This window comes from Falco biarmicus, chromosome 9 (assembly GCF_023638135.1).
Source record: "Falco biarmicus isolate bFalBia1 chromosome 9, bFalBia1.pri, whole genome shotgun sequence".
Taxonomy (NCBI): Eukaryota; Metazoa; Chordata; class Aves; order Falconiformes; family Falconidae; genus Falco; species Falco biarmicus.
The window spans coordinates 53302293-53325042 of record NC_079296.1 but is presented as its reverse complement, the minus strand read 5'-3'; the positions used below and the strand labels follow the sequence as shown (position 1 = coordinate 53325042).

General features: G+C 41.7%; 1 protein-coding gene across 2 annotated transcripts in view; it reads right to left on the bottom strand.

Moving 5' to 3' along the window:
- DOCK1 (dedicator of cytokinesis 1) overlaps positions 1–22750 on the bottom strand; it is a 319207-nt gene that overhangs the window by 67002 nt on the left and 229455 nt on the right. For both annotated transcript variants that reach the window (XM_056351327.1, XM_056351328.1), the window contains exons 30-35: positions 21317–21395; positions 20549–20649; positions 16922–16980; positions 10625–10773; positions 700–785; positions 354–510 (exon numbers count right to left, since the gene is read on the bottom strand). In XM_056351327.1, coding sequence (XP_056207302.1) covers positions 354–510; positions 700–785; positions 10625–10773; positions 16922–16980; positions 20549–20649; positions 21317–21395 — 631 coding nt within the window. The remainder of the gene's footprint in view (positions 1–353; positions 511–699; positions 786–10624; positions 10774–16921; positions 16981–20548; positions 20650–21316; positions 21396–22750) is intronic.

The following is a 22750-nucleotide window of genomic DNA, read 5'->3' as shown; positions in this document are numbered from 1 at the left end:
GGGATTGCAAATGCATGAAAACGTCAGTAGCAAACTGCCTGTAACTCCAACATTCTGTATGTCAGTGTCTGTCTGCATACAGTCATTCATACATCATTTGTAAGTCAATGAACAGCCCTCAAAGATCAGGCCCTGAAACAGGTTTTCTTAAATCTTTCCTTAGAATCAATTAGAGAAATAATAACCCATCTTTTCATAGATTGACCTTCACTGAAAAACAGAAAAAATCCTAAAAGCATTTCAAACTTTCATGAGAATCCCAAGAGGTACGCTGTTTTACACAAATCTTTTGTTAAAGATGTAAAAAGAAGAACGCAGTAGACATTTCAGGGTGGTGACTTCTCTTGGCTTACCAGCACGTTGACGGTGCAGCTCATGCGGTTCTCCTTGTTCTCGTCATGCATTATGGTCCTGTAGTCCAACAACCTCTCCATTAAGCGGACAACAAGTTTCACGAAATTTTCTCCACTCTTAGCAAGGTATTTGTGTTTTCTGCAGTGCTCCAAGAGACTGAAAACCCAATTACATTTGCCTTGTTAATCACATGCAGAAAAACCCCTCGACTCAGGTGTGCAATTTTAAATATTGTGCATCATTAACAGATTTTAATTATTTCTGGGCTACAAAGTTCTTTGTAGCCTAATTGCTCTCTCTCCTGACTTTACTGTGACATAAATCTTGCTGCTGATCAACACTTACATTTTGTCAAATAACACTTTGTACTGTTCATCTCCTCTGCCTCCTTCCACTTCATGATCCAGTTTCGTGATGATCTCATTTTCAAACTATAATTAAACAAAGCAAGCGTAAATAATCAGATGGCAAATATTTCACTTTATTGCTGTAGCCTCAATGGTTCACAGATTGGTTGGGTACCTTGGTGAGGTGCTTAGCCACTATTTTAAAGCTTGGTTGACTTTAAGAGTTTGCATTCTCTGACATCAGACTATTCACAATGATCTCCTGCCCTACAAGGACTTTTTGGTTGAGGAAATCATTGGTCATGTTGTTAAATGAAGTGTAAATATTTGCATTATGGAAAACCAAGTAAGGAGATTAATGACGAGAATGAGGGCAGGGAAAAAGACAACACAAAGCCAGGCACAGAATGCCCCCTGCAATAATGGTAATAGCAACAAAAGTAAAATACAAACCTGTTGAAAGCTCTAAGAGTGAGGATATATAACAACTAAGGCTGGGCAACTCAGGCAGATGCACACCCCAGCATCACCGACATCCCTTTTTAGCCTACAGATACTGATCACAGTGGGGCAAGACTTGATAAACCCGTTAAAGTCACTGCAGACGGGAAAAAAGCTGTCTCAAACAAGGGTAATACTTCGATTTGGGCAACAATAAGAGAATGTAAACTTAGGTGGGCATTAGATCATATTTTAAATGTAAACTGGGTAATTCACTGGCTTTTTAACGATTACAGAGGGCTGTACCTTTTGCTGCTATGTTCCCTAGGGCCCAGGTTAGGAAAGAATGCGAACTGGTAGTGGAGGAAGGCTCGCTCCAGAGCCTGCTGCTATGCAACAAACTGGTCTAGACATCTAATTCCTAACTCTTTGTTAAATATGCACAGGCATCTGCACCATCAGTGACACGACCTGCTGTAGAGACCTCAGGTGCAGAGCCCGGGTGCGCAGGGAGCCTGTGGCAGGGGAACGGGAGCCCGTTAGACTGCAGTTTATTGACAGAAGAGTTGTCTTCACGTTTTTTCCCTGCGACTTCCTTAAGCCACCCCTAACTATTCCAATGAGAAGCAAAGGGCCACCTGCACAAGAACAGAGCGTACTAACATTTTGTAAATGTCAAGAGATGTACTTTGCCTCTGCAGTTAATATTAACGGCGAATAATGTACAAATGAAAAAAGAATGGACTGTCTGCGGCTTGATATACTTGCAGACCGAGGACACACTTCCACGACCACAGCAGCAGCCTGTGGACTCCATCTCGAAGCTCTGTTCAAGCCACGAGCCTTCCTTCCCCTTCCCCACCTTTAAGCTGTACCAGTCACATAATGGCATTTCTTACTTTTTTATAAATTATTTTCATTGGTGGAAGTTACCGATGTCACTACATTAGTGACAACGGCATTAGCTCCTCTGTTACAGCCGCCAGGCAGTGCCCGATCGGCAGAGGGGCTTCTGTACCTGGGGAAGGCAGGCTTTTGCAGAAAGCCTGGAAGCAAAATTACTTTGCTTTCACCGCGGACAACTGCAGGGAGGCAACAAGGACAACCTCAAAGAGCGCTGCAGTACAGGTCACGTGCTAAAGATGTAGCTGATATCTCTGCTGAAAGGCAAAAATCAAAATCTATGTACCAAGAAAAAAACCAAACCAAACATCCCCGCACAGAGCCCTGCCAGCCCAGCAGCCGAGGGCTGATAGCGCGCGTGGGGGCAATGGGACCACCATCCCAGAGCACCCAGAGGCCAGGGCTGGGTGGCTGAGCTCGGCTGCGGTGCCACCCACGGCAGGCTGAACCACAAGCACGTGCCACACGTGGCCACCCCACTCGTGCTGCTGCCCTGGCCACAGCACCACTGCTCAGCACAGCGGCCAAGGGGCAGGGGGGACGGTGGGGGACAGGGATTTTCTACACGGGCAGCCCCATGGGGGAGCTGGGGATGACAAGTGGTTATCTCCAGCCAGCAGCGAGGCTCAGAGTAGTTTAGCTAGGAAGAGAAACTGGGTTTCTTTAGTCCACACAGTGAAATTCTGCTGGCATATTAATTTCAGTGAGGAGTACGAGATCACCCTTGCCAGCAGACTCACGTCATGATGAAACTCTAAGACGGTGCTTTTCACCACCTTAATTTACATCACCTTGAGGAGGCACAGTAGCTACGTCCATCACCAACCTCCTTCTGCCAAGGTACGTTGCATTTTAAGCTCTGCCCACAGAGTCCCACCTCAGCCAACAGTGTTTATCATAACGCCTCTACCAAGCCCAAACAGACATGCCCTTAGTTGTGCCACAGTCCTTTTCTCCTGAAATAGCTGCTGCGTGCGTGGGGCAAGGTAAACCTGGGCAGAACAAGAGAAAAGCCTGCAGCAAGTGAGGGTGAGGAGAAGCATTTCGGCTACCCCTACAGCTGGAGGCACCTGCCTGCTCTCCTGGAAGGACCTCTTCTGCTGAAGCCCACCACAGCTGTGAACAAACACACGCCGGCCAAGTTGAACCTGCGTACAAAATGTGGCCGTGGGTTGCAGAGAAACTCCTGCTTTGCTAAGAAAAATCCTTTTGAGGGAGAAATACACACTGGTATGAAGGATTTGCTTGATAAACTGTGCCAATGCCAAAATACTCCTCTTTGTTAGGACAACTCAATCTCTGAGCATCTGAACAGGCTCAACAGCAGTAATGCAAAAATCCACAGTCAGATCCAGGACACTGCTTTGTCTCCCTTCCAAATCTCCATCTTCTTGTCAGCACCAACTGCAGTAACGTTCGCGTAATTTCCTACCTTCACGTGCAAGTCCAGACACTTTTTCCTCTGCATTTGAGTTGGGAAATTTATTTTTACACACCTGGCAGCCTAGAAGAACTGTGTTACAAAGAGAAAAAAAGAAGTATCTGTGCTCTGAGCTCAGTGACTACAAGCTATCGTGATAGTAACAGCAGAAAACTGATAATAACTGCTCACCTGCTGCTCAGAGCAAATTCAGGCTGTTGTCTAACAACACGCACAAGTCAATCGACCTGCGAGCTGTCAGGAAAGCCGAGCTACAGGCTGTATCGTGCACATAGCGATAAAATCAGCCAAGAGATATTCCATCTCAGAACAATTTCTATTATTATCTGTGACTGTTTTAAAGATGAAACCCCCAAACTCTGATTAAAAAATTGAAAAGGTGCTCTTCTCTTCCCCAAATGATCCCCAGAATCACAGGAACACTGACTGGAAGAGACCTCAAAAGTAATTTTGTCCAGCCTCCCCAGTGATGCAGGATTACTGCCGACACTAGATCTGGCCATCCATGACTTGCTTAGCCAAGTACTGAACATCTCCATGGCTGGGTGAGTCCACAGCCTCTCTGTTCCACTCACTACTTTCCTTGTGAAGAACTGAATGGAAAGCGAAGGGAAATAAAGTTTTTAGTACAATGAATCCCTTATCCAAAAATGACAGGAAAATGACAAAAGGAAGAATAATGCAATCCACCCCCTCTAGGAAGCGCAAACAAGCTGAAACACGTTCCCATAGTACAAGGACATGTCAAGTAAAACACTGAAGCAACACAATGATGAAACAGAGAAGTTCACAAAATTCATGCTCTCTAATGGGAACAGAAAGAAATTGACTTTCTATACCAATGTGAAAAATGACACTTGCTGTCAGTGTGAGCCCTTTAGGTGGTGTGTTTTTTAGCAAGAGATTACTGAGACAAAGAAGAGCAATTACATTTGTCATACAGGATCTTAAGTATCTTCCTGACACCGATTTTACTTAAATTTCTGTAAATCTAGGCTTTGTTGGGCCATCTCCCTAATGGCCCTCTTGGGCTGAACAGAACTAGACTTGTGGCATTTCTGGGGTTTTAAGGAGTATTAACAATATCTTTGGTCTTCAATCATTCTTGATACTTCTCAAGGAATCGATATGGTGCTGTCAACGCAAGCTAGATGACTAAACGTTATTTAACATAGTTAAAGTTCCTTCTGCAGTCTTTCCACAGAAGAACGTTTCATCAACACAAGCTGAGGTTTATGGAGCTGTTGTCTTCGAACATGGCCCTGGAGTTGCACAAGCTCAATGCTCCACGATAGTTCCCCTGGCATCTGATGATAAAGTCTCGATTTTCCCTTTTCCCCTTTTCTTCTTTTATTTTTCTTCTTTTTTTTTTTTTTTTTTAAATGCATAGAATAGCACAAAGTAGGCCTGCAACTATTGTGATGGAATTTACTTCCAAATGAAGTAGCGCCCAATTGTCAATGTTTACATTACAGCCAACGACGTTTGCCGAGGCTCTTTCTGGAGGCTTAGGGGTATATATGGCACAACCAGTGAGTCGGAGTCATATCCTTCTGCTGACAGTGAAAGCTCGAGGGGTAATGGTAGGAAGATTACAGGAAATTATTATCAACGTTTCCTTGCAGTTGATCAAGATCTAAGCTTGTCTTTAGAATGTGTGTTTGAACTAGAGCAAAGAGTATATTCACTACTTCACCTGTCTGTTACAAACTCCCATCTGGAGAACATAAATCAATGTAAGCTATCCAGCGTCTTCAAGTGTCAGCTCAACTAATCGCTTTCGGTTTTAGGTTTACCTAAAGTGTGGTCAGGCTGTATTTGTAGCACTGACCGACAATTTAATCTAGCTGTAGATGAAGACAACTTTCAATTCCCCAAGCTGCTATAAATTTGTTTTGATATGGGATAATAAAGAATTTGCCATATAAAATTTAAATGATGGACAACACCACTAGAAATTAGTCCTAATGCAGAAATGGTACACAGGTGCTATAAAACTTTGTTTAAAGGCTGCTATGAAAGTTGATGGTAATTCCCAACAGTTTCATCTCATCCCTTTCCTATTTTCCCACAGCATTCTAGTTGGCAAACAGATCTGGTGGCCATGTAATATTGGGTGATGTTGGAGGTCTCTAGTCTTAGAGCATTACCCTTCTCCCTTGCTCTTCAGATGGGAAGAGGGAGGAACACAGATATTCTCCAAAAGGCCAGAAAACAAGAAAAATTTACACATGTACAAATTTCAACCACAGATAATTAAGAATGTTACTTATTAAAATTAATCCTTTTTTGGGGGATGATTTATTTGAATTTGCACATTCAGTGGGATTACAGAGGAGAATTTGCAGCATCACAGAAACTTGGGCAAGTCAGTAACTTACGTACTGCCTGCAAACCTACAGCACGGGGAATGGGAGGTGAACATCAGGCTCAGAAGTGGCAAAAAGACTTAATAAGGATTTATAGGTTCTAAAAGTCAAGATTCAGATAAACTTGGTACTTCTTGTTAAGGAGAATTATATCACTTTGAAATTCATTACTAACCAACATGAAATTACACTGCAAATAAAAAAGCCAGTATGACCAGCTTGATGATATTGAGATTTATTGTTAATTGTTAGAAATTAATTAAAAGGGTTTCCTCTTTATCTCTTCTGGTCTTTACTCATTTAATTCTCTTCACAACAGAATTCTGGCTAGAGGAACTTTAGCTGCAGCCATGGTTTTATTTTAGTAATCATAAACATTATGCATTCATTTATTATGCATTTCTATATGATTTTGCACTATGCATTCATTTATTATGCATTTCCATATGATTCTGTATTATACATTCATTGCTTATGCATGTCTATATCTTTTCGGCTATGGTTCCATTATGCCAAGTGTCAGTCCAATTTGCAGAAAATAGGACAGATGTGTTGTTGCATTTTTGGGGCTTTTTCATCAGATTATTACTTCTACACAACTCCTTACTCTGCCAGGGTAAGAACACATGCTGGAGCTTGTGTGCTTATATTGCTGATGCTAACACCACCAGACACTGATGATTCTCCTTAGTAATGCAGTTCAGTCTGAAAACTATAGACATATGGCACTTCTAACGTCTTCTTGCTCATACTGCAGAGTAGGGGGCACACCTCCCAGATTTTGCTTTGAAGGATAAGCATCCTTCCTGCCTTCCTACTTGACCAGGTATGTAATTTTGTTGGGGAAGACAGGCTGGGGCAGTGTTTATAACTGAATCCCTTACCTTAGTTCGTTAATAGGGTTTTTTGGCTCCTGGAGTAAGCTACTCCTACTAATTAATTTGTACCAGATCTGTTAAAATAAATTGTGTTATGATGCGGTGCCTTAAGCTAGAGAGAACCTACCCAACACCTAACCCTGCCTCCTCCCGCCTCCCGCGCACTGTGCTGTACCAGTTCCTGCACTGGTACCTCTCTACGAATGGGTTCAACTCAAAACAAGCAAAACTTTACATCAGAATGACACGGGGCCAGGACAGGTAAGTTAAAAGCTTTGGGTAGGCAAACAGACAGGAGCGGTCATAGGAAACGGAGCCAGAGCAAGTGCTAGCTGGGAGGAACAGGCAGCAAAACGAGGAGGTCAGGGCTTTTTATGCTCCAAATTCCACATTTCATCTGACTGATTGTTTCATGATGAACCTTCTCTCCTGCTGTCACCGTGGGATCCATCACATTCACCTGACCAGGCCTTGAACAATCAAACCAATTCTCTTTCATCGCTCCTGCGGCTCTGACATATTCCCTTTGATCTGGAGGGTTTGCTAGTAAAACAGGCAAAGGGAAAAAAAGCAGAGCGGAGAAGGAGGCATCTTCTTCTACAGGGAAGCTTCAGTCCCTCCCTGACCTCAGTATCAGATTCATGCTTTGAGGTACAGGCTACTTTGAAGCCTTATATAGGCTTCAAAGCACTTTAAGAGGGAGAGGACAAAAATGGGCAACACCAGCTTTTAATTCAATTGACCTTTAATTTAGTTCGGTAAAAATGAGAGGAATTTATCTTTTGGGTTTTCTCAAGGCTATATACACTGGGAAAATAAATAAAAAAAAAAAACCCAAAACAAGCCATTCTGTCTGTTACTGGTTTTACCAGGCAAACCAATTCATACTGAAATTAAGACCACCATGGGGAAAGCTTCTGTTTATAACACAAGCCATCACAGCATTGGTATTCTGCAAAAAATTTAAATTCCTCCCCCACACATCATGAGGTTTATACATCTGCTGGAGAAGTGGAGCCAATCTAAACCCTTGTTGATGTGACTAATAAGGTTAGATAATTGGATTTCTGGCAGATTAGTTTAACAGCAGCCAACCATTCAATTTTGAAGCTCTCCGGGAAAGCAATGCTGGACAATGATAACTGGTAGTGGCATATAGATGACATAACGCAGTACATCACACCAACACATGAAGTAAGAAAGCTTGCCCAGGCACTGGTAATACTTAAATTATTTTCTATCTATTTCTACCACTTAAACACAAAAGGGACAAAAAAGACGAGCCGGGAAGCTACAGGCCAGGCAGGCCAACTTCAGTTCCTGAGGAAACCACGGAGCAAGCCCTCATGGAAGCTATTCCCAGGTAGACAAAGGGCGAGGAGGTGACTGGGAAAAGCCAGGGTAAATCACAGCTGACCAACCTGGCTGCCTTCTGTGATGATGAATCTATCTGAACAGTGGATGAAGAGCTGTGGTTTTCTCGATCTCAGCAATGTGTTTGGTACAGTCTCCCAGAGCATACTTGTTGACAAGTTGGTAAGATACAGACTGGATAGACAGACTATGAGATTGGTGGAAAATCAGGCTAAATTCCTGATCTCAAGGGATGGTGGTTTAATGACTCTGACAGTCTGAAAGACACCCAAGAAGAAATTGCATAATATTTAAGGAAAAGGAACTTAAAAGTCCTGAGTCTGGGATGGCATAGTTGCAAGTAGCAGTTCAAGATGCTCTGCTGTAAAGGAGCTGGTGCACAGCAAGCTGAACATGAAGCAGCAGCATGTCCCTTCAATGGAGGCAAAATGTGTCCTTGACCAGCAAGAGTACAGCTAGAGGGTCAACAGGATTATTCCACTTGTTGGGCCATGGCTGGAATACTGTGTCCAGCTTTGGCTCCCCCAGCTCAAGAGCACCATTGACAAATCAGAGATGGTCTAATGGAGGGCCACCAAGATGAGCAGAGTATTGGAGAACCTGGCCCGAAGAATGGTGGAAGGAATTGTGTTTGTTCAGCCTAGAGAAAAGCAGACTCAAGCCTTCCAATAGCTAAAAGATGGTTATAGAGGAGATGGAGTGACTCAACTTACAAGGGTACACAGTGACAACACAAGCAGCAACAGGGACAAGTTGATTCAGGGAAATTCTGCCTTGATGTAAGAAGAGAAGTCTTAAACACTGGAATAGGTCACTCACAGAAGTGCTGAAACCTCCCTCACTGGAAATAATAAATACTGAGCTTCAGATGGCCCCAGATAACCCAATCTAAGGCCCAGTTTGGACCCAATTACTTCCATAGGTCACATCCAACCTAGACTCGCTCTATAATTCTCTGCTTTTTACAAGCTGTGATCTTCATTCCCCAAAGACCAATCTGAGATACTCAGCAAAGTCTATAACTACATTATCTGCAACACTGTAAATGGACAGATTGATTATACCCCGATAGACACAACTGTGCACTCCAAATGCACTGAGAAAAGGTTTACTGCCTCTATATCTGTCATATCAATGCTATGTCCATAAAGAAAGAAGCTATACTGACATAAGAAATATATGTCGAGTACCTACAATCCAAGACACCTCTGACTTAAGCATGAGGCATTTTTCTTCTCAAAAGGCAAAAAGAATTTGTGTGAAATATTTAAGCCATTCGTTCATTAAAATCACCCAGCTCTTCTACACAAAGCTGGTTTCCTTCTGTCAAGAAAATATAGGGCCGTAAATTTAGCTATAAAGTTACCCTCAAATTTTTCATGATCCATATAATTGTACAAATAAAAAATGACAAGCAACAAAAGACAGCATCTGACAGGAAACTGTTTAAATGGCATCCCTGTGAGCATTTCAATCTTTACAGTATCACTGGAGTCAAACATAAGACTGATTATGCAGTAATTGGATGGATCCAAAATACAGTTCACAACCTCTCCACACACCATCCAGCACAAAACAAATCAAAGTAATAAAGCTGATGTCATTTCCCTTGCTTAAGTCTCTCCACGCAGATATTCATTTACTCTGGATAAAAATTTATAAAGAGCTGGTTATAACAGTTCACAAAGAGGTATGGAAAAAGGTGAGACTTCTCATCCCGGCAAGAAAACTGACAATATAATGGGGGGGAAAAGTAAACGACATGTGTCAAACTTTATGGCAAAATTCACATGGTTATATCCTGAACCGACAGAAATTTCATGGAGTAAAGGAGCTATATTGGCTTACACCGTAATGCTACCTGGGCTAACTAGTCTCATGCTCAATCCATAAGGCAAAGTTTCCAGGGAAAGAAGGTCAAATAAATGACATCAGGAAACTTCCTTTCACTCCACTTGTCTCTCAATAGTCAATGCTATCAGCATAAGATCATATGTGCTTATTCAATGACTTTCCTCAGCACGTTAAAATAAAATAGAATAGAAATGCTACGTCAGTATTTTAGATTTTGCAGTGCTGGTACAGCATGAAGAAACACTGACACTGACTGGATAGCTTTTTTTCCTCTTCATAAAAAGGTAAAGAGTATCAAAATTGGAAGACACTAGAGATGATAAATTCTTATAGGTTATAGTTTCTTTTGCCAGATTGTCAGGCTTTATGTCCAATTTAACTCAGAAGCAGAATCCTTTTCTGAGTCACAGCGAAAACTGAAGACATCTGTCTTTGCTCTCCTTTCATCTCATAACGAAAGGTTTCATTTGCTTCATGCAAATTCTTCCTTCAGTAAGAATTTAAAACTGACCAATGAAAGCTCTACAGCCATCAGGAGTCACAGAAAATAAACACATCCATAATTGTATTATTCCTTAGAAAAATAAGAAACAACACGAATTCTTATGTTTTATCAATTAAATCTTTCTTACAAACTTTAAATATCTGCAGCTTACTGCTTACCATCTGGAAGCTCCTAGTAGAATGAAATTCACACTGCATCATATCAAAGAAGATTGGGATAGTGGCTTTCCGAAGTTCAGTTTCAGGGATAAGCGTCATTTCTAAGATAGGTCCCACCATTTCTGGGATGAACTTGATTTTATGCTGACCTTTAAGAGAAAAGATGCATTTCAGAGTTAAACAACAGCAACTGACTTTGGTAGAAGATAATTGTTATAAAAACTGTATAAAAAACCCCTCATATTGCATAAGTAAGTAATTTTCAAGATGTGACTCTACTGAATCACATTACTCATGCCACAAAAGGCGAAGTATGTGGTATATATAAACACAAATTGACAAGAGTTGTTGAATCGGCAGTCAAACTGGAACTTGCCACATTATCCACGAAGAACCCATATTTACACGCTCATATTAAGTTTCAAGGGTTTTTGTTAACTACAACTTACAGCTGGCAGGGAAGGAGGCTAAAAGGTGCATCACTTGTGTTAACTTATTTAGACTTCTGTATCTTCTGCGGCATGCAAAATGTTCCCTGCATCAGTCTGTCAAAGCGTCACCACGAGTGCATACCTACACAGCCTCCAGCCATCATCCCGAGCTGACACTACGGCTTCTTTCTTCGAGAGCTCATCTGACTGGCAAACTGTATTTCACATTCATCTTCCCGAGAGAACACTGCACCTCTGCCAACCCTCCCTGCTGTGCTCTCCACAGGTGGAAGAGGAGTTAAACCTTAACACCAACATGGCACCTAATAAATATTGGACTAGTTAAAAAAGTCTAGGTCCTGTTCAATGTGATTAGCTGAAGTGCAGAAAATGCAGATCGTATGTTCTGCAAACGGTCTGTTGAACAGCTCCATGGAAAGATGCTGGTGTAGCACTGCACCAGGGTGCTCTGGGCAGAGGACTCAATAGCAGAAATGTAGAAAATGCAAATAAATCCCCCTCTCAGCAACAGGCTGAGATTCATTCGAACCTCGCTACACAGCTGGTGATGTTTCTCACAAAGACAGAGTTGAAGGATGGATACAATCAGGCTCCTACACTGCTTATGCATCTGCTGCTGTGGTTTGGACCAGGCTTCTTCAGAGCCGAGTTAATTTAAGGAGCCCTCAGTTTCCTCCATTTTAAGACTTATGTCCCATTGAAGCTGACAGCGGTACAGGACAGAAACAGAATTTAACTCATTTATATTCCACTGCACTACACCAATATGGCAGTAACAGTGCAAGTCTTTAATTAGTAGTTTTACTTTTGACCAGAACTAACATAAATTTCAACAAACATAATCAAGAAGAAATCCTTTACTAACAAAACACGCTACATTTTTAGCAGATATAATTTAAGTTACTTGATTTGGCAAACTTCAGAATCCTATTAGCATTAGCAATCCTATTAAGGCAAATTAATACTAAAGTAAAACTGCTGCTTTGTATGATGCTGCAGCACTGGTTGTTGGGGAGGAATATCAAGTGAGAGGCGTAAAGCTTGCCTCTGTCTTTCTTGCAAGTATTATTACATTCGGCCTCTCAGGTGACAGTTTTCTTGTATTATGCCTGAAAAGTGTCAGTGTTGATATTTCAGAAAACAAATAATAGTGACAAAAGTTATTCGTCAAGCATAAATTCAATGTCATTAAGTTCTCCGTGTGCCATGGTGGGTTCTTCCATTGCTTCAAGCACAGGGATGCTTTCGGAAAAGTAACTATCATCTTTTGGACTTTGGACATGCAAACCGGCATATTCACAAAAGGCTTTTTCAAAAAAGTTTTGCTCCCCTTTCCTGTTCTCCGGGGGCATAGAAACTTCTTGCTCAAAAAGGGAGTCACTGACCAGCTGATCCAAGGACAAAGGCATGGAGAGCCACAGACCTCACCTCCCAGGGCTCCCACCAGCACCCCCACCGAGGGGAACGGGAGCCCACGGCGGGGGCAGGACTTGCCCCCAACCCTGCAGCACCCAGCCCCGCCGCCCACGAAGCTGTGCCCGGGCCCTCCACCTCCTGCCCTTCACGGGCTGGTGGCATTTACTAGTGGTGCTCCACAGAATTTTTAAATCAAAGAGCAGAGAGAGATTTGTTGAGTATGGAATTTAGAAGGACTTGGGGTGGGTGTGTGAATAGGAACGTGAGTTATTAGCAGAAAGTATGAAAATAAGTTATATATTGTACTGTGAAAAAATCTCCCATCTGCTGTTTGAAACCCACCCAGCTCTTCCCACCGCCTGGAGTGTCTGTGGGTGGCTCCCACCAGTTTACACACCTCGGCTGCGGAGAAGGACAAGGGGAAGGAGGTGCTGGGATGGCACAGCGGGCGCTGCCGGCTCGGGATGCAAAGCACTGGCCCCGCAGCACAGCTGGTCGCCCAGTGCCATCCCCGCACCGGGCAGGCAGGAGCAGGGGCCGGCAGCGAGCAGGGGAAGGCAGGGCAGCACAGATTAAAACATGAGGCCCCCTTGGCTGGTTTTCTTCATCAAGCAGGTGTGAGGAGTAACACGGACAAAGGGTTGGTCCCCCAGCTGGGTGATACAGGAGAGGGCTGAGGGCCCGGCGTGACCCTTCTGATGCTTCAACACACATCGGTGACGTGATCATGACGCACGTGTTTGCTATAATGATGGCATCCAGGGCGATGTCATGTCGTGCCACAAAAGAAAGTGTGAGAGTGAAACATGAAAGGACACGCTCTCCCCCTGGCATGCCAGAGCATCCCTCCCAGCTGCCTGCCACAGGCAGCACTTTCTGATCAACAACCCAACAATGAATTTGCCTTTTTTTTCTTTTGTCTTCCCCGGGAGTGTAGGAACTCCTACACAGAGACTTCAAACGTGACAAGTCTGGAAGAAAATTGAGGATTCTTTCCCGAAAACCAAATTGTGCAGCTGCTTTAAGAACTGAATGGAAAAAAAAAAGTCCCCTTTTGGAACATGCAAAACCTTCCCCTTACAGTGGCGTCTGCCTTGTGTGAGATGTGCCCCTATGGATTGCTCACGCACCAGGAACAGACCTCATTACACAAACCAAACCCAAGGTGCTCTCTTTATTGGATAACATGTGATCTTCATTTCCCACGTTCTTCTAATTTAAATCTGGGTCACAAAACACCTTGAATATTTTGCCAGCAGTCTCACCTCTCACTTGGTCAGCTCTGAACATGCATGACTAATTCAGAAAGCATTGTCTGTAATGACTTCTATTTATATATAATTCTATTTATATAATGCTCAAAGTTCAAGCCTATTTTTAACCCTGGCTTTCCCTCCAATGGCATTAACATCTCTGTCAAGACACCTTTTTCTGATGTCAAGCACTTGGAGGGAAGGTGGGCAGCTCGCTGCAGGACAGCAGCAGCAACCATTTCCCTTCAGCTTCAGGAATTTGACTTTTCCATCTCCCTCTAGCTGGTTCAGATGCCAACATCAAAAGCAATGTTTTCTGAGCTGGCTTTCCTTGACCAACTTTACCACAATTATTATTTTAAATATCATTACAGTTTCTTTAATGTGACCTACTGTCAAACTGTGTTTTGTATATGATAAATTGCATCACATAACGCTTTTAAGCACATGGTTTTTGAGCTCCTACATTTTCAAGACAGGCCACGGCTCGTCTTATGCTTCTTTGGTACTTGCTGTCTCACCAAGGTCTAAGGAGTCCCGGTTCCAACCACACAGTGACTCAAAGTAATAGGTTATTTTAAAGTTCAGGTTGTGATATGGAAGGAGAAAAGCCTGTAAAGACTAATACACACTGGTTTTGGAGCAGGTAAGAAAATAACAGCCTGATGATGCTTTTGGAAAGGCAACACAGCGGGGGCTCTGCACGCTGGGACTGGGCTCCTCGGAGTCACCCTCGTTGCTGCTGCATCGCAGCACTCACATCTAAAGCCTTCATGATCAAATCTAGCAGGGTATCAAACAGGACAGCTACAAATAGGATTTCAACAGAAAATCTGACAAGCTGGATCTCTTGTACATGGTTTGCTGTTTAAACCAAAAATCTTATTCCTAAATTACACGTATTTAAAGTGTGTGCACACAGTTAGCCAGTGCTTTCTACTATGCATGCCCCATTGCCTGCCCCCCCCCAAAGGTAGGAAGACATGAACATTGCAGCCACTACTGCAGCAGAAACACATAGGCAAGAAAAAGAACTTTGAGAATTTGTATTTTACTATTTGATTTCAGAAAATAAATTACACTCTTAAATGTGCATTCCAGCTAGAGGACTGTCTTGCTCCCGACTGGGGAGTTTTAACTCGGCAGGCATTATATGTTAATCACGGTTATGAAGAAAAACTGATGAGACAAAGTATTAATTTTTGAGGCTTATCCATACCCTTTAATACATAAATCAAAAGTCAGGGTTGTTTGGTTCCATCATATCTTAGGCACAGTGGCATAGTCATAAAAGTTATACGCTCAAGCATATTCAAGAGTTATAGCTTTTCACTTCTGATTTTGTTTCTGAACATATACATTAATAATTTGACTGATGTAGTGCAACTTCTAAGATAAAAGTGCCAAGTACCCCCTATCAATTCCCCTGCAGTAGTAAGTCAGAATTCTTTCTTAATTGATGCTGCGACATACAAGAGATTGGTGAAGAGCCAGAAGCTGAACATGATCAGCATGGACTATCTGTATTACAAAGAAGATGAGAAAAAGCAAGCTGCTCATTAGGAGCAGTACAAAGGCCCCCTTGGATTGGGGTCCTGCCTCCGATTTACCTTTCTCTTGCAGCTTTTGTTGGGAAGAGCAGCAATTTACTGACTCACTCAAAATGTAAGATTTTGACATTCACGATCCCAGCCTCTTACAGAATCACAGGCATTAGAGCTAGAGGAGGTCACGGAGTCACCTACCTGGATAATCTTGGTGTATAAAAACTCCATTAAAATAAAAGGCTTTCATGGCAGCAGAGAAAGAAATATTGAAGAAAACACCACCCCTCACGCCGATCGATTCACAAAACTCCAGGGGAAATTATTATCATCTCCCTGTTAATGGTGAAAAACGGAGCCCTACAGCAACTAAATAAGTTGTCCAAGAGCAGCCAGTGTCAGCAGCCATAGTTAAAAGCACAATACATGCCACAGTCCTCAGCCAGAATAAAATAACCTGACGTACAAACAGCCACATGCAGAAATATGTATGCAAACTTTTCTACTTCTAGTCCAGTAAATTCTGGGAAAAGTTTAAGAATGTAAAGATGCTGGAGAAATTAGTAACGGTAACAGATGAACACAGGGCTGCAAGCCTGGAACAGGGTAGGATTTGGCAAATTACTACAAATAGGCAGCCAGTGTGCTGAGCTGGATGACCCAGCATCAGGCACGATACTGATTTTATTATCTGTCTATCAAGGCACATATCAGGTGTGTACTGTGCTTTAATCTCTTCTCCAGACACATAATTCATGAAAGATGCTTCTAATAAAAACTGAACTCGGCTGCTCTCAGAGGCCTTTTCTCATCATTCCAGCTGAGCGGATGCAAACTCAAACACTTATGAGCCCCTGCATTCCCTTTTCTTACACATGCGGATTTTTTTTCCCAAGTTTCAGCAGCAACAGTTCAGCTAGAGATATAAGTGGCAAACACATTTATTTCCGATAATTTAAGGAACTTTTGATAAAACTCAGAAAAGCTAAAGTGTCTCGCTGTTAAGCCCAGGAAAATTAAATCTGGCAGATGAGTACACTCCGGTCACAGTAAATACTCAGTTTCTCATGAAATTCAATCCCCATGTAGCTAAGTTACATGCAGAGAATGGCACAGGCTCGAGCTAGTCAGATATACCTAATGTACCTCTGAACTCCAGGGACGCCCAAGTTCCCGTTCTTTACTGATCTTCCTGAGTCACTCTGATGCAGCCAAACCAGACTGAAATTCAGATTTAAAGCAGAATTTCCAGGCTAAGCTACTGATAACCAACCCGTGGATGCGTTCATTTTGCCACAGTCCCAGTTAGGGTACCCACGTATATGTGTGTGTTTATATGTATATTTTAAGGTGAAAACCACCATTCAACAGGTATCACCAGAACTGTTTCCTTTTATGCATCATGATGTTGAAATACCACGGAAAACCAGAAGACATATAAACGTTAACTACAGTTATGTGTCTTCTCAGACAGCAAAATATATGCAGAGGCAGCTTTATTTCTTAAATCACCTGCTTTTTACATGCCTTCTGGAAGCCAACCATGATTTCCAGAGAAAGTGAGTTCATTTCATCTCTGTTTATACAAACACCGAGTGAAAGCGTTAAGCACTGGGTGCTCAGCCTACTTACCCAGATTATACCACATGTCCCTGATTTCAAATCCAATCTGCCTTCTCATATCGCCGTACCTTAAAAAGGAAAACAAAACCAGCATTAAAAAAAATATATAAAAAAATTACAAAATCTAATACCAATAAGCTGAAACATCTAATTTCAATATCTGATCAGCATTCAGAAATATTCAGAATTATGGAACAGGTTCCCCAAATTTAGCCCACAGTCACAAGATCACCCAGCCTCCCTCGGCAGCTCAGCAGTGCCCATGGAGACACGGAACTTTGCAGAATGTTCTGTTCACAAAGGAGTGAGATAGGCTGAGCGCCTCAGCCACACAGCCAGCACCTCCTCTTCCTCACCTGGTGGTACTTGCTCTCCCTCAAAAGACCCCAAATTCCAATTTCTGCAGCCATATTCACCAAAGGGAGAGCACACACAAAACACTCCCCTGTGCAAAACCGATGCCACATTTTCAGATTACCTAACCACCCTCTGGGTGGCTACAGACATCTCTTGTGACACCTTCTGTTTTTCAGATGGTAATGGCCAGAGGAAGGGTAACAGAGAGCTTCACTGCTTAAGGCTGTATTTTATTTTTATCCACCCTCTGAGCAATAGCACCGTCCCATAAAATCCAGCGAGGAACATCTTGTGACATCTTGCGCCTTCACGCGCTGTGGCGTACGAGGCATGGACTTTGCAAGGATGGTGAAGCAAAGACCTTTATTGTTGGTCAGTTACAGCTTTTATAAGTTTATACTCTGTACACGCGCTGCTAAAAGCTTTATTATTGGTCAAACTGCTGTCCACGCACCCAGCCGCTGTTCACACTGCCTCCTTCTCTTCCAGAGGTGAGACCACATGCCTCCTTTGCTTCTGTCTCATCCGCGTTTCTTCTCATGCTCCCTCAAATTATTTACCTCTTTGCTGCAGGATCTCAGCTGCACATTATCAATGTCAAACAACACACTGTCTCTGTTCCCTACAACGCGCAGCGTCGGGAAGAGAAGGTTTCTATGTGCCGATGGGATTTTGTGCCCTGCCCGGGCCAGGCCAAGAGCAGCGGTCCCAGGCAGCGAAGGAGGCAGGAGCCCACCCTGCAGCCCACCTGCTGCCCCTGCCCTGCTGCCCAGCCAGGGCCACCAGCACCTCGCATCTCCTGGCCAAGGGTGATACTGATATTCCACACCTTCTCCACGCTAATGCCAGGAAAGCTTAATGAATGGAAAACATCCTGTTGCCTTCATTAATGATGGGATCAGAACCATAATGAGCTCCAAGAATGTATTTGCTACACAGAATATTTGTCTGTTAAAGATCATTACTTAAATAACAAGATGAGCAAAATGGTAACATCTGGCAACTTGTGGGATTTCTGTGGGATAATAGGGAGATACCCTGCCATTAATACGGATTAAAGAGATTCTTCTGCATCATTAAGAATCTGTTATTATCTAATGCTTAAATGCAATGTTTAGCAAAAACTACAAATTACAATAATTAAATTTTAATTATTAAATATTTGACATATTAATTGAAATACATCCTTTAAAAGATGGGTGAGTGTGATACTGAATTAACTGATTAATTATATCCCTTTGGCACAGAAGTGGTAGTGGTTTCACATAGCAATAAAAGTTAGTGCTTCCTGACTATGCATTTATTGCATCTTGAAGAATTTATGGTCTTGCTTTTCATCTCCAAAACGTGATTAAACTGAAAATAACAACTTGTAAAATCATTATAAACAGAGATTTACAATTTAGCAAACATCATTAAGTAACCACTCAAAATTACTTAATCTATTTACTTGTATCAGCAGTGAGAAATGTCTGTTGATTTTGTCAATTTCTTCAGCAAGATACAACGCGCAGTTTGATACAAAAATCACTTGAAGGAAATTGCCGTTTAAGGCTCCCATCCTTACAGAGAGGGAATATCAGTCCAGAAATGTCTTGTACAAGAATTTCCAGTCCAGTTCTAGCTCAGCTGCTGGATTTTTGTTCGGGTCAGGAGTCTGATCTGAACTAGGAGGCTCAGGTAGCTGCACACCCACGTCGGACAGAGCGAGAAAGGGAGTTGGCCAGCGGCCTCGGCTCCCATCCCTCTGCTTGCTGAGTGATGGCAGCGCTTTGCCTTTTGCAAATATCCTTTACACTCTTAATTACAAAAGAGAATTTCCATCGTTGGTCCCATCTTGTACAAAACCACTTTGTTCTACAAATTCTGAATCTAATGGAATGAAATTTACCTGGCTCTACCAAACCATCTTGCTTTCCTTTTACAAATTGTAACTATAAAATGTTATTTATAGTATTTACCATACAAGTGCAAAAAGCTGGGGTCTGCTCGACAACGTTTTTCTACTGAACTTGTAAATATTCCTGTTTCATCAAGGAAGCTCCACGAGTTATGGGTAGGTCTACTAGATCACACAGTGCTCAAAAATTCTGTTTCAAGGCTCAGGTAAAGTGCAGCTTCCAAAGGCTGCACCTCAAAACTCAGGACGGAGTGGTTGAGTTTGAAGGGCAAAACTTAGCTGCCAAAAAAAGAAGAAAAAAATAAAAAGATGGCATGCAGCAGCCTGTCTGTTCTGGTCAAAGCCTGCAGCCCATGCAGTTACAGCAAAAAAGCCTTTAAAATCCCATGTCACTGCAGCAGCAATAAACTCTTCCCATCTCTCTCATCATAATAATATTCAAAAAGGCCTACATTTGGAAGCCAAAGTGATACAAAAATGCATCTTCTTTCTGCATATAGATAACGCCACATTGCACACTCGAGGAGTCTGAGCTGTACCCGTTCAAGGAATCGCAGCTTTGGAACGCGCCCGTTCTGTGCATTACCTGCAATAACCCGACTGACGGTGGCAGCAAGCTGCTCTTGCAGGTGCTCTTCACAAATGTTATGCCAAAGAAAGAGAATCCACGCACCGTGTTTGAAAACATGTAACTGGCTTTTTTCAGTCCTCAGCGTTTAGTTAATGAATGATAAAGTCCACTGCATTGGGACACCAGTGAAATTTAAGAGAAATACATACATTAAACAAACTATTCAGGCTCCAGTCTTATTTCCAGCCTTTCTTTTTTTTTTTTTTTTTTTTTTTTGACAGCTTTCGTTTGCTGTGGGATTCAGAACGGCAATCGGGTCGTTCAAGCTCCCTGTTCAGAGGTAGGCAATGTAATCCCTTTTAACCAGGCAAGCGTACAAGGCTGCAGTTATACAAACCCATTCTTCAGGGATATCGCGGTGAAAATGGCTGTAGTTACAAAAATTCAGTCTAAAAGGCCGTAAGGGATTAAGCAATAAAGAGTGCACGTAAAATGAGATTAGAATAAGCACAAAGCTAAAGTGATTTAAAAATTCAGCTTTATAATATGTTAATACTTCTGAAAAGTCTTGACTTTATGAACATCCTGCAGTATAAAATACTGTCTTCATCAGTAATGAATCCTGTAATTTAGATCTTGATTCAAGGGTAGAAACACATGCAATACTTGATTCATGTTTTTAAAACCAACCTTTCATTATACCATGATTGCATCTCAATTTGAATGGATTTAGCTAAGAAATTAAACTAAAATTATGTTAATAGACCTTGAGTTCTTGTCCATGATTTAGATGATGAATAGGACTTACTTGTTAAGTATTTTTGCTCTTTTAGCACTTGAAAAATTCTCCAGTTGTAAAGACTCTTGGGTGAGAAAAGCAACAGCCAGGTGGAAGTAGTTGTTCCAAAGCTGAAAGCCCCCAAAATGACAAGAATAGATACCATTAATTCTCTGAAATGTTTTTCTGCACATCTACAAAACAACTTAGATGTATCTAAATTATGCACGTAAATATTTAAAGGAGAAAAATAACAGACACCACAGAGACGGTGTTTCTTGATATATTCTTAGTACATCTCCTCGTTGTGTTTATGTTTCCATGAAACTTTTCCCATCTACAAATCCTAATCAATTGTGTTTTGACGATCCAAGCAAAATTAAATGTGAAGACATAAATATGAGGGGAAAAAAAAACCCCAAATTCTGAACAAGCGACCTAAGCCGGCGTGCTTCCCACAGCAGGGCACTCAGACGCCGCGTCTCAGGCGCTGCATTTCAGGCAATAATTCTGCTAAAGCATCTGCTGCTTTAAGGACACCTCTTTTTGCTGTTCCTGAACTAAAGCAGGAGTTTTCTAAGATGCTCTGAGCAAGACTCAGTGCTCTTCTAAAACAAGACCCACAAGACATGAACGGGTTGTACATATCTGCTGAGCCTGCCATTATTTAACTGGGTGAACTGGTTACCTGGGGTTCATGACGACATGTACATAACTCCAAAATTACACGCTTACTTAGGGCAGAAATTCATTATAACATTAACATTAGTCCCCAAGACACTGATGTTTTTTTCTTACCTGTAACTCAAAGTTGGCTTGATCAAGAAATTTTTTGTTTAGCATATCTGCATACTGATTAATTGCTCGCAGGAAGACTCTGAAAGATCAGGAGAAAATTACATAATTACACACTCTTCTGTGGTACCTTTGTACATTTGGCTTCCCAATTAGACAAAAATCTGAGTCTGTCTGGAAAGTGAAATTTGTAGCTGTTACTTGAAAAGAAGTGTGATCTCACCACTGTTAAGTATACAGAATTATATGCAGATGTTCTCAAAATTAATCAAGTAAATTAGCATATGCAGCAACACAAGGAATGCTTCGGATAAAATCACTTGTCTTTAAAATATCTCATGATAATCAAGAGATCATTAAAAATTCAGTTTAGTAGAAAAAAACTTAGATGTACTTTTAAAGTTACAGCATCGTAGTGTTGAATCTAACCTAGACCTGCAACTGGCTGCAGTTTAAAACATGTTTTTAAACACACGAGGCAAGCGCTTTTCTACTTCTGGCACACTAGCACATCAAAATGCTGTTGAAGGACAATCTTCAAAACACTGTTCACTGTTCTACTTCTAAAATGCTGATTTAGTACACAGTGTAGTTTGTTGCCTTCCAAAAGAGAATGCTTTTTTAAATTGCAATAGGAGTTGTCTTGACAAGCTTTAAAAATAAAACCAAATGGTATACTATAAGTAGGTCACTACATATTCATGCTGCTGAAAAGTAAACATATTATTCTTTGGTACCCTAATCTCCATTTTCAAAATAAACATTAGATTCCTCTTGAAAACTTTAAATTTCTGCTATGAAACTGCCAGCTAATGCCCAGACAAATGAGCTTGTCTTTCGAGCAGACTGTGGTAGAGATTTAAGTCTCCTGAAAGTACCTGCAAGGACAAAGATCACTCATGACACGTACTGCTCCCCCCCCGCCCCCGACACCAATCTCTAAAAAGAGAGTTCACTATCGAATGCAAATAACAAAGTTAATCTTTCTGCAGGCCGGCAAACACATACCAGAATTATTGAAAACAAACCAGAAGAGGCAGTTAGAAAGGTCTTTTACTGAATTTAAGACACTAGTGATCTCTCCTGAAAAAAAATCAGTACTTAGCTAAATGTTTGGTAACACAAGAGAAACGAAGCCTCCAGATAATATACTGGCATCAGGATGCTGAGGCAGATTATTTAGGTACACTAAATTAATCAAGTAAGGCAAAAATTTCGACGTCACTGGGATTTATCTGTTCTATAAAGCCAGATCGCCCCCACAGTAGTGTGTAACGGAGAAGAAGGAATATTATCCAAAATGTGAAAACAAAAAATAGATTTATAAAAAAAAATGTGAAAATTTTAAAGACGAAAAAATATATCAAATATAAATGAGTATGTACAAAAATTAAAATACATATATGTAGGGATACACACAGTCATACATTTTACAAT